Source organism: Xiphophorus maculatus, chromosome 5 (genome assembly GCF_002775205.1).
Source record: "Xiphophorus maculatus strain JP 163 A chromosome 5, X_maculatus-5.0-male, whole genome shotgun sequence".
Classification (NCBI taxonomy): Eukaryota; Metazoa; Chordata; class Actinopteri; order Cyprinodontiformes; family Poeciliidae; genus Xiphophorus; species Xiphophorus maculatus.
The window spans coordinates 20,674,701-20,687,306 of record NC_036447.1 but is presented as its reverse complement, the minus strand read 5'-3'; the positions used below and the strand labels follow the sequence as shown (position 1 = coordinate 20,687,306).

General features: G+C 41.8%; 1 protein-coding gene across 1 annotated transcript in view; it reads left to right on the top strand.

Annotated features, from left to right (window-relative positions):
- The window catches only part of LOC102225170 (B-cell lymphoma/leukemia 11A-like), a 53,709-nt gene extending 46,087 nt beyond the window's left edge, over positions 1 to 7,622 (top strand). Inside the window, exon 3 of the mRNA XM_023333780.1 lies at positions 2,742 to 7,622. Coding sequence (XP_023189548.1) covers positions 2,742 to 4,720 — 1,979 coding nt within the window. The 3' untranslated portion in view covers positions 4,721 to 7,622. The remainder of the gene's footprint in view (positions 1 to 2,741) is intronic.
- Positions 7,623 to 12,606: the final 4,984 nt, after the last annotated feature.

The following is a 12,606-nucleotide window of genomic DNA, read 5'->3' as shown; positions in this document are numbered from 1 at the left end:
GATGGTGTGAGTAGTATGTGAAGTGACAGACTGCAATTTAAGGAACCATAAAACGACCCTGACCAATATCATGTCATCTTCCCGATGGCAGTAGAGTAACCAATACCATATTTGCTGCCCTTGTCTTAGTGTTGAAATACGTGGAATTGTTCAAAAATACTTTGTTAGTTTTTTTTTTGTCTGATTTTTAGTTTTCTACATTCCGGATCATTGTTGATTTATGTTTTTTCTATATTTTCTGTATTCTCTTTCAGTTCTCCCACACACTTTTGTCCTCTCTCTCTCTTCTAAAGTCCCCTCTTTCAGCCCCTTGCCATGAAATGGCAGCTAAGGGCTTGTCAGTGTGGTTTCTCCTCTCTGCTGATCCTATTTCAAAGGGACCTGGAGATCCAGCATTAGCCTCAGCTCTGCTGCTCTCCAGCCCTAACTCACCCCAGACTTTAAGTTTTTAGAAGGGGAGAAAGAGACTGAGAGAGAGTGAGAGCTTCTCTTTTATTCTATTAGAGGACAGACTTGTTTGTAAGATCCTCCTTCCTCCCTCACACAGTTATTTGCTCCTCTGTTCTTGAATAATAATAATAAAAAAATGAAAAACATCAAACGCCTTGTCAAAATGTCCTTTATCCCTTTGAATTACTTTTCCTCCATTCCCAAGAGGATGGCTATTAAGGACAATAGTGGGTTTATTTAGATATCTCATGTGCCATTGTTGTGAGTTTTGACATCCGTTGTTCTGACTTTCTGATTCGCGTCATTGTGTCCAACTCATCAGATGCAAAAAACAACTATTATCCTTGCTTGTGGCATGAGGACACTTTGTCAAATGTTTATATCGCTCAAGATATAAACATTTGGTGCCTCAATGGATGAAACAATGAATTTGCAGAAGTCTTAAGTGTTGTGTGGTGGCACGCATGTCCTTTACAAATGCTTTAGGTTATCTTTAAGGCATGCCGCACTTCCAGTTCCCTTTCTTCTTTCTCCTGACTCTTTCATTCACTTTCCAGACTCCTCTGTGATTTCTTCTCTCTGAAAAGCACAGCTCCCCTTATCTTCCTTCCTAGTCATTCACAATAGCAGAAAAAGAGTATGTTTTCTTCCTACTGCATTTCCATTGTCTGCTTCTACATCACGCTAGCATCAGGGTTAGTGTATGCAAGCCACAAATCAAAGGAAAATGTACAGTAGAACACAGGTTACTGCAACCATTTTAATGGGGGATACATGGGCTCTCCTTTTAAAGCCATAAAGAAACACACACATAATCAGGAAGTGTGTGTTAATGTAACTGGCACATTTTATTTGTGCTTATGAGAGAGAGAGGAGGAAGGGAATGAGTGAGAGCAAAAAAGCGTATGGGCAAATGGCTTTTTTATGATGGAAAAATTCCATAGTGGGTCAAAGCCCATTGCAGGTGGCAGCAATTAACTGTAATTTTTGCAGATTGTAATGATCCATAATTTACCATTATACCCCCTTCCAACTCTTTTCAGTCAGGAGAGAAAGGTTTGTGTGGAGATTTGATTTGGTGCACATTTTACGCAGCATTATGTTCTTTAAGTGGGAGACTTTGGAGGGGGGCCTCCGTGGCTGCGGACACACAAGATAGGAGGCAAAACCACAAAACATCAAACTCTTTTCACTACGACTCGACCACAGCATCTCTCCTTTCTGCTCTTTCTCTGCCCTCTTCTTCCTGCTTTGTCTCTCTAAACCATGGCCAGCTTAAAACACATGCGCTCCACGTCATACATGGACTATCTTTCTCTCTCCCTGTCTCTTGTTCGTCCTCACTTGCATAGAAGGGCTGTGGATTTCGGGTTCAGTGTCTGCAAATGACTTTAGAAGAATGGCCTGCAGTGGGGGGAAAAAAAGAGAGAGAGAAGAAAGGGAAAAAAAACGGCAAAAGATGAAAGAAGGAACACATTTGCAAGCGGTGGATGCTTCTTATTTTGCATAGCTCTCACTTCTGCTTCCCCCCTCTTTTCCTTTTCTATTCACCTGAGAGGATTTAAATAAATCCATAAAGCATGAAATATCAGAAATAGAAAAGCAATGCATGAAATGCATTTTCAAAGGAGCCTCCCCACCCACACACTAACACGCAGACACAGTTTTTCTCGTGGCTTTTATTTCCTGTGAATGTGTGGTTTTTTGTGATAAACAGTGGTACAATTATTAACATGTGACCCCTTATTTGTATTCATTGTTAATATGCAGCATTCGATACATGTCCCACTTTAGAATCGTTAATTTCGTAAACAGAGTAGTGGAGGGAAGATGAGTGTGTTTAACGAGATTAGGCGTGCATTGTCAAGCAAATCTCAGGTCAGTGTACAAGTGCAATTGAAAGTCAATTACTGTTTGAATTATTTCTGTGCCCTCTCATCTGTATAAGTTGTGCATTGGCAGCATGAGATATGCCTTGTGTTTTGTTAATGTGCTGAAAATATTTCGTCTTTTACGAAACTCGACTTATTGTCCTTTTTTGTCAAATTGTAAAATGTTCACAATGTGGTTTCTGTTTCATTTTAAAATATTTTGAATTTCTTTTATTTATTTATGGCTATTTTTGTTAAAGTTCATTAAAGAAAGATTGATTATGAAAGTGAAACTAAACTTGAACATTAAAAAAAAAATTCAGATGTTGTAGATTTTATCCATCAGTGTTTTACTTACTTTTCATTTTATGCTTTTCTAACTTGATGTTCTCTCTGTGTGTGTGTGTTTTTTTTTGTCAGATAAAGATGAGCCCAGCAGTTACACCTGCACCACATGCAAGCAGCCCTTCACCAGTGCCTGGTTCCTGCTCCAGCATGCCCAGAACACTCACGGCTTCCGCATCTATCTGGAGAGTGAACCTGGCAGCCCTCTCACCCCACGTGTAGCTGCCGCTCCTGGGATGGGGGGTGACTGCGCCTCCTCTCAGCCGCCCCTCCACGCGGTTCACTTGGCTGACGGCAGCCCTTACAGCCTCTTAAGGATGCCGGGATCAGGGTCTGGCCGGGATTCAGCATCAACGCCGCGCGAGGGCCGTTACCCCCGCACCCCTCCGCTCTTCAGCCCACCGCCACGCCACCATCTCAGCCCGGATGATCTTGCCCTGGCAACCCACCATCCTAGCGCCTTTGACAGAGTGATGAGACTGAACTCAGTGCCATTAGAACCCCCTCAGAGCATGGACTTCTCTAGACGTCTGAGGGAGCTTGCTGGGAATGCCACAGGAGGTTCTCCGCCTCTCTCCCCTAACAGACCTAACCCTATGCAACGGCTGCTCCAGCCATTCCAGCCAGGTTCTAAGCCTCCATTTACAGCTACGCCTCCCCTATCCACCTCTCAGTCCCCGTCTGGTTCACGCTCCACCCCTAATCCTGTATCAAATGCAGCTCAGCCAGGCACTCCTCTCAAGGCAAAGTCTTGTGAGTTCTGCGGTAAGACCTTCAAGTTCCAGAGTAACCTTATCGTTCACCGGCGAAGTCACACAGGGGAAAAGCCATTCAAGTGTCACCTCTGCAACCATGCCTGCACACAGGCCAGCAAGCTAAAGCGCCACATGAAGACGCATTGTCAGAACAAGTCGTCGGCACTCAATGCCAAGTCAGACGATGGCCTCTCGACTGCCAGTTCGCCTGAACCTGGTACAAGCGACATACTAGGCAGTGCCACTGATGCACTCAAGTCAGTGGTGGCTAAGTTCAAGACTGAGAACAATGGAATTATGCCTGAAAATGAAGAAGAGGAGGAGGAGGAAGATGAAGAGGAGGAGGAGGAAGACGAGGAAGAAGAGGAGGAGGAAGAAGAGGAGGAAGGCGATGAGGAGGAAATTGATAGCAACGCTAGAGTTGAAGAAGGGGGAAGGAATAACTATCGCTTCAGCCTGCGGCTGGAAGGGGCCCGCCACCACCAGAACAGCGATGCTTTACACCCGCATCACCGGAGCTTGTCTAGAGAGCACGGCGATGATGACTCGGCTGTTGAGTTAGACCGTGCAGATGATGCATCAACCACTGCCATGAACGGGCTGGGACCACTATCCAACGACAGCCTCTCTAGAAAGCTACTGGGCGGTGGGATCAGTCCTGGCTCACTGAGCCCTCTATCCAAACGCATCAAGGTGGAAAAAGACCTTGACCCACCTACACCAACCATCCCAAACACAGAGAACGTTTATTCTCAATGGCTAGCTGGCTACGCCGCCTCCCGACAACTCAAGGACCCCTTCATCGGTTTTACAGGTGGGGACTCCAGACAATCACCCTTTACCTCCTCATCTGAGCACTCATCAGAAAACGGCAGCTTGCGCTACTCCACCCCACCCGGTGAACTCGATGGGGAACGGGCCCCTTCAGGACGGAGCGGCACGGGCAGCGGCGCCAGCACTCCACACGGCGGCAGCGGAAACGGGCGGCCGAGCTCCAAGGACGGCCGCCGCAGTGACACCTGTGAATTTTGCGGCAAGGTGTTCAAGAACTGCAGCAACCTGACAGTGCACCGACGCAGCCACACTGGAGAGCGGCCGTACAAGTGCGAGCTGTGCAGCTACGCATGTGCCCAGAGCTCAAAACTCACCCGCCACATGAAGACCCATGGACAGATGGGCAAGGACGTGTACAAATGTGAAATTTGCCACATGCCTTTCAGTGTGTACAGCACTCTAGAAAAACACATGAAGAAGTGGCACAGTGACCGCCCTCTGGCTAATGACATTAAAACTGAATAGGCAAAGAGCAGTTCTCTCTCAGATGCCCCCCGCCCCCAGCTAAAAAGCAACCCAGGCTTTGTAGCCAATGAGCAATGGGGAAAAGACAACAGGGTTAGACACCAGAATGCCGTGCAGCCCTGCTCCCCTTCTGGAGAAAACTTGATGCATGATCCAGAACTGGGCAATACTATTGCATCAGAACTTTTTGAGCCTTTTTATTGTGCAATAATTTACACATTTTGTATTTTTTGTAACTGGACAGCATGCTTGGTGTGTTTTGGCTACTTAAAGAGAAAATTGTTCTTAGCTGGAGGATTTTGGTTGTACATGTGTTGCTATTGATACTTTTGATTTTTCTCAGCATAACAAAAAAAAAACAAAAACAAAAAACAATAGTTAGTAATAACCCAAGCTGCATACAGTACATACTGTTTTACATATCATGTACAGTTTTGTGTTCAAACATAGCAGACAGTGTCATATTGTCAAAACATCAAGACAAGCAGGGTCAAACATAAAACCAATCTTTGTGAAAGATTTTCCATGCAACATTGAGATGAGATATATATCCATATGTATATAAAATTGGGCTGCCTATCAAATGCTAGGCACTAGTTTAAATATTTCTTTTACAAACATCAATGAAACTAAACTAATAATGTGGTGTGACATGACGATAAAGAGTGCCTTGGATATTTTACCTGCAATGGTTAATTCTCCTTTTTGCTATAAGCTCGGAGTTTCAGCTATAAATGATTACAATACACGGGAAGATGCAGGTCCTTGCATCAAGCACCTGCACAACCCGTTTTTTTTTTTCCTTTTAACTTTGCAAAACATAGGGAACCAGCTGAAACAAACCTAGAAAAAAAATTGAATTTTGCATAGCTCTAGTAAATCATTTAACTACCTGACTCATGCATATTAATGCGTTCATGATTACAATTCTGTTTACTGGCATGTTACATGCTTAAAAGGGGTCAGAGGTTTCTGGTTTTGGTGTTTGTGTTTGGTACAACTGAAAAAAAAAGGTACTCTGACAAGTTGTTATAACCAACATGAAGCTCTTAAAGGTTCCAGAGTGATTATTTTCTTTGAAAATTAAAAATGCAAGTGTTATTTTGTAAGTAGCACAGATTTGTTTTCCTTCTGTGTTAGCTGTTCAGACTGTAATTTCAGCAGTCACTCGAAACTAAAACGGGATTCAGTTCTGGTAATTCAAACAGATTAAAGGTGAATGATTTGGTGGGTGGGTTTTAGAGCCTGACAGTAGAGATGCACCAATCACACTTTTCATGTCTGTTACCTGTTGCTGGTTTTCTTTTGAGGTCTGACCTCCTGATTCCTATTTAGACAAATTCCACTTTTTTTTCTCTCTCTCAGACCATTGCACATAAAATAGAAAAAAATGTGCTGTTAATTCTTTGAGGTATTAGTTTTGAATCCATCTGAAAAGGTATCAAATCATTGAACCCTAATCTTGATCAGATTTAAGAGGAAAGGCATTAACAGTGTGGCTTATAGACTGAAAATGGTTTGAGAATTTATGGTGGGTGAGTGGAGAGAATTGAACATTTTTCAGTATTTTACCTGTGGAAATTTGGCCTCCTCTGGTTTCTGGTCAACTGATTAAGGCGTCTGCAATGATTGGGTTTGACAAGCGTCTGACACAGGAGGCCTTTGGTGACTTTGTAAGGAAGTGTGAGGGTGGGTGATTGGTAGAAATCCACCAATCAGTTTATTTTCTTCTGGCCAATACTAATTTCATTATTTTTTTTATTTTTGACTATTTATCTACAATTTTGACAGCTCCTATTTTTTTCTACAGATAAAAAGCATAACAAAGAAAAAGTTATGTTGCAGGCTCTACAGAATTGAAAAAAGAAAATGCAGCACTTATTTCTATTAATGCATCAGAGCACGTGTCTGTAACCCTACATCTGATTTCAGTTAAACTAAAAAGAAAAGTGCACCCAAAAACAAGACGTTTATTGACGAGTTTGTGCACAAACGGTGCAGATCTTCAGTAATTAACTTATCAGAAAATTGTTTGATTCTGAACTCTGGTTGATGAATTGGTGAATCTCTTTTGATCGAGTTTAACAAGTGTCTCTACAATTTCAAACACATTTCTGCATCAAAAACTATTCAAAAAGGAAATTCAAATTCTTTAAAAAAAACAAAAAACACCCCCTGTTCACGGAAGTTTTATTAATAAAAAGGTCATTTATTTTTAGACATTTTTCTCCTAATGGAGGCTGTTTTTCTATTATTTTTATCTCCATCCTTTGTCAATGATGATGATAATATAGCACTTGTCACTCTGCCTTGGATTCTGTATCTGTCTCTCTAATCGGAGGTACAGTTGGTTGAGTATAAAATGAGGACCAGATTCCAGATCTGGCGCTACCTTACATGCACTGTTCAATTTTCCCAGTTTACAGTTGGGCGCTCAAGGGAAAACTTGCTCTTATGCTGACAGATTAGTGTGGTGTCATTGCTTAGCATTAAAATTGACAAAAAAAAAAGAGGAAGAGGAAAAAAAAAAAGGTTTTGATCTAGAGACATTTGCCAGCCATGCTTTCTTCTGAGAGCTAAACAGGGATTTTGCTTTTGGAGGTGTAAATGCAGGAATTGCCATACAAACATTAAACATAATACAACTCAGAGAAGTAAAATTTGATTAAAAAAGTAAATAAAATCTCTTACGTAACACTTTTTGGGGAGAACCTTATTTAATTTTTTTTAAATTGTTTTCTTTGTTGTTGTTTGTTTATTGATGTTTCTCTAATCTGTCGTGGTAGCATCCAGGACTTGATCACTCTGTAATGAATTGTGTAAAAAAAGAAAAAGAAAAAAAAACATGTCTCTCATCTTTTTGCCTTTACTATGAAATAAACGTCTTCAGGTTGAACAAAAATTTGCATTGAGGAGAGATTTATGATATATAAATATATAGAAGAGAGAACCTAAAATGCATAGGAAAATGCACACTCTTGTAAGTTCCTATGCTCAAAACACATCTATGGTCTACTTTTTTCTTGTATTTAGAATGGTATTTGAAATTAATGTTCACTTAGCTTAGGCACTTATAGTATTTATGTTGGAGCTTTTATTTTTAACTGTTTTGCTTGTACTCTTTAAAGGTTTCAATGTACTCTTTTTTTTTCTGTAGTGAAAAAAAAAATCCCAACAAGCTGCCACCGTATATTTTCTTAATTTGGCAGGATAATCTAGTGTGAATAATTTGTATGCTCGGGAAAAAAAAGTATGTTTTTTGAAAAATAAAAAGATGCGGCGTTCCCCAAAGGGTGATAGGTCATATGATGGCCTTTTCAGGCAGTCCCGCTTGGGGAGATGGCCACACTGAGGTAAAAACAGGTGGTTGTAAATATCCTTTTAGTTTGTTTATATATATATTTTTTCTCTCCTGCCATTTTATATGCAGTAATACAAGCTATTGTTGGGTTTTTCTTGGTAGCCAACTTTTTACTGTCATGTACCACCTGAAAACATTCCAGCTGTCGTTTAAAAAAAGAATTACGTTTTATCATATGCAATCAGTCCAATATCAACCTGAGAAAGTTTTCTTTCATAGACAAAGCCGACCATGGTGCTTTTTGATTTATGCAAGGAGTAAAATCACAAACAGAAATGTAGGTACATGCTGTCATACCTCTGGTGTTGGGGTACACTTAAGATTCAATTCTGTGTTCTGTATTTGCCTTCAAGCTATTTGCTCCGAACTGAACTTGAACTCGGCCCCTGGCATAGGCCAATATTATTTATTATGACTATACAAACAAACACCTGCTCTGTTCAGAACGGAGTCACTGCAAAAACAGATCAGTTCAGTTCTTCTCCCTCCTTGATGAATTGTTACCGCTTAATTTTGATGACCAAAAGTCATTGTCCAACATCTGAGTTTTTGCTCGACTTACAAGTTTGTTATTGTTTTCAGTTTATGGAAATGCCACTCTATTTTCAGCTGTTTTCTTCACTCAGCCATTTTGTCTTGATAATAATAATAAAATGTATTATATACATTTCTGAATTCTGTGCTTCTTGTGTTGCTCCACCTGTTGCAACCTGTCTTCCCAGAAATATGTAAATCATACAGTAAGATGTATCAAAACTCAGGGAAACAATTCAGTTTAACATTAGACTGAGATTCACTGCTGTTTAATTATAATGTGGCAACTCTGAGCTGTGCCCTTGTTGGGTAACTAAAGCATCAGTGTTATACGCTTATCAAAAAGTATTTACACTCCTTGAACTTTTTCACTTTCTCTTACCCCACAACAGGATTTAGGATTTTATGAGATAGACAGACACTAGAAATTCTATTTTTTCATGACAATTATTCTAATTTTTGGATGGAAATATTACAGAATTAAGAACCTGCCAAGAAATGGACATTAACCGACTGATTAAGGTGTCTGGAAAAGCTGCAGAGATCCACTGTAAAAGACTTTGAACGCACCATCTCCATGAGGAAGCATGGTGGGGCCAGCATCATGCTGTGGGTATGTTTATCTAGAGTAATTGTAATGAAGCTCGTCAGAGCTGATTGGTTAGAGCTAAATGCTGGGCGAAAAGTTTACTGGAGTTTAGTTTTGCTTTCTGGCAGGACGGTGACCCTAAACATACAGTAAGAGTAACAATAGAATGACTTAGATCAAAGTGCATGCATGTGTTAAAATGACCCAGTCAAAGAATGGGCCTAAATGCAATCCAACCAGCTAGTCTGGTAAATTATGAAAAACGTGAAGAACCAAAATTTTTCATCATGATTTCCAAAAAAAGAGAAATAAATGTAAAAAAAAATTGAAAACTGTTTAGCATTTTCTTCCCAACTTCTTTGTGTTTGCTTATTACATAAAAAAATCAGTATAGTGCACTGTAGTTTGTGGCTGTAATGTGATCAAATGTAAAAATTAAAAAAAGTTCAAGGGACAGGAATGCTTTTACAACTGTATTCAGTGTTGAGTAGAAAGAAAGACAGTTTGCGCATGTTTTTCAGTTAGTTATTTGCCAGAATCAATAACTCCAGATCCTTTATTGGTGACAGCCTGTAAAGTATGTATTTGCCGAGTTACTGTCCAGCCTGACTGACACTGAGATATAGTGGCATAAAGAGGCCAAAGGGTGAAGCTTAGCTCTTTATTCACAGGACAGTAAATAGAGACCTTACTCTCTCTAATTGTGCACGCAGCATTCAAGTCATACACACACACATACGTACACGCACCCACCCCTGCAATAAAAAGGCACACACAAGTCAGAGGGTGCTGGTAATATGACCCTTTTTTACTGGCTATATAAACACTGAGAGCATTGCACCTGGGAAACACTATGCATACATTACAAAGGTATAAACTAACCCAGCCATTTGCATGCTTGTGAGTGCATCTAGTGGTAACAGACAACGTCATATGCAAAACATAAAAACACAAAGCGTAATCTGCTCTACAGCAAGGAAACAATAAAAAAATGGTGCCATAGAAACCTAAACTCTCTGAGGTTCAAGGTCGGATCAGACTGTCTCTGGAATCTTTTGACCGTTCCCGCTCCACCTCCTTCACCTTCCCCTTAAGTCTACCCGTGCTTTGCATTGAGCCAACTCTGCAGCGTGCAAAAGGAAACCCCGTCACTGACAGATGAACACGTACCGGTGCCAAACATTGCAGTCGTCACTCAAATCCTGAGTGACGACTAGGCTTTTTTCCCCTCTGATTGTTAGTGCACCCACTAAATGTATACCTAAAGCAGCACAAACAAATAAGATAGAGCAATCAAAATTTCATAACTGCATTGTCCAAGATGTCAGAAACAAACGTCAGGGGTAATTTGTGATCATACAGGACAAAAACAAAAAAAAATCTCTCTCAACTAAGGCCTGCATGTGATCTTTTCGACCCCTTCCAGCCCCCCAAGTCCTTTTTCACTCTGAGGTCAAAGTTTTCACCTTATCTGGAAGCCATCAGAAGTACCAGTCCCACCTTTGTGAGTCATTTTGTTTAAACTGTTGCATGTCGTTAAAATCCCTCTCTCTAATTCTGAGAAAGGGAGAGCAAGAGGGAGAGAGAGAAAAGTCACACACGCAGACGTTTAAAGCAATACTTCATAAGCGAGGTAATCCAGGACTCTGCCAAGTCGTTCCCTGCCAGCTACAGCGCATATTGTCTAGCGGGCAGACCACGTCTCAGATGTTGTGAAGTGGTGAGACCGGGGAGAAGGAGGAGCAGGAGGGGGAAGGGCGTGGGGGTTGGTTCTGCTGTGATCCATTTTACTGTTTTGGCCAGGACTTTCTTCTTACTGTGTGGTCACAAGGCAGATCGGCGCAGCCACTGAGGACGCTTGCTGGCTCCGGTTCCATGCAGAAGCCACATGGTCAAGACAAGAATGAGAGGTGTAAGGAGAGAGAGAGAGAGGAAGTTTTGGCATAAAGTCATTCTGCTTTTCTCATTTGTGCTCTCACTTTCTTTCCCTGGCTCTGCCTGCTCTTCCACTTCCTCCTTGATCTTGCACGTTAGCTTCAGTCTTCAACTTCAACTAAAGCCTTGTCCTTCCACCGGCCTGTCTGTCCATCCGTCCGTCCTCTCCCCTTTCTCCCTTCTCCACCCCCTCTCTCGTCTTTCTCTCCTCTCAGACAGACAGAGCTACCCTCCTGGACGTTTCCTTTCTGCCGGCCTGCCCCAACAAAGGTGCTCAGTCATGTGAAACCTAATCTTCAGCCCCCCAAAACCTAACCCTTGACCCCTTCAGTCTTCACACAACCATAGGGGGAGGGGAGCAAAGGCAGGAAAGGGAGGCTTTGGGAAAAGGTCAAATTCCCCAAGACACTTTTGTGTATGCACGTGTGTGTGCGTCTATGCATGCACGACAGTGTGCATGCACCCGATCTATTATGTGGGTTTTTTGTTGCAGGACAAGCATGTGTGTTTGATTCTGTATACAAGAATGCATGAAGGGAAACTTCTCCTCTCTATACTGTATCGTCCTTGCTTTGAAGTTGTTGTATATGCTTGCTTCCTATTAAAGGTAAACACTTGTGTCTTTATTTTAGAGCACGGTCAGCCCTGAAGCGTCAGGACCCCATAGACAAAACATGCACTTTGTTTTCTGTACCTGCCTGGGCACAGCTCCTCTCTTTCCACCTTGTGAAGGCGAACCTCAGATCTCTGTGTAGGGGTGAGCATGTCTGTGGGATACAGTTAGCGTATGTGTGAGGCGCGGGGTGTCAGCTGTCCTGGGTGATTAGTGCTTTTATATTGTTCCAAGGAGCCCGGACGAGGCCCCCTCTTCACCGCAACGCGGCACAGCTGCAGTCTGCCTCTTCATCGCTGCTCTTCAGTCCTCTCCTACTCACAGACACTCGTGAGGCGTGAGTTAGATAAAAAAGAAAAAAATCTGTCTAAATCAGCCACAAATCCTTAAAAAAACACCACAGTGGACCTGTGAGAGATATAAGACGCTGAAACGGGGGAAGAAGCATTTGAAAAAAAGTACCAAGACAGAAAGAAGAGGCATATTATAAAAGGTTACAAAGTTAATTCAACAAGTCTACTTTTTCCTGGATAGGATTTTTTTTTCTGTCTTGAAACACACCAAGAAGATAAGACAGAGAAGAGAACAAAATTAAGAAAGCGAAGTGTTGCTGCCTTGATGCAAGAATGTCCTGGGTTTGAATTCCAGCCTGTGGTCTTTCTGCATGCATTTTGCATGCTCTCCCATGTGCCTGTGTGGGTTCTCTCCAGATTCTTCCCAAAGTCCAAAAACATCAGATAGGTTAATTAAATACTATAAATTTTCCCTTAGATATGAGTGTGTGCATGCTTGATTGTGTGTCTCTGTACTGCCCACGATACCACCCGTCCAGGTTGTATCGTGCCTCTCACCTA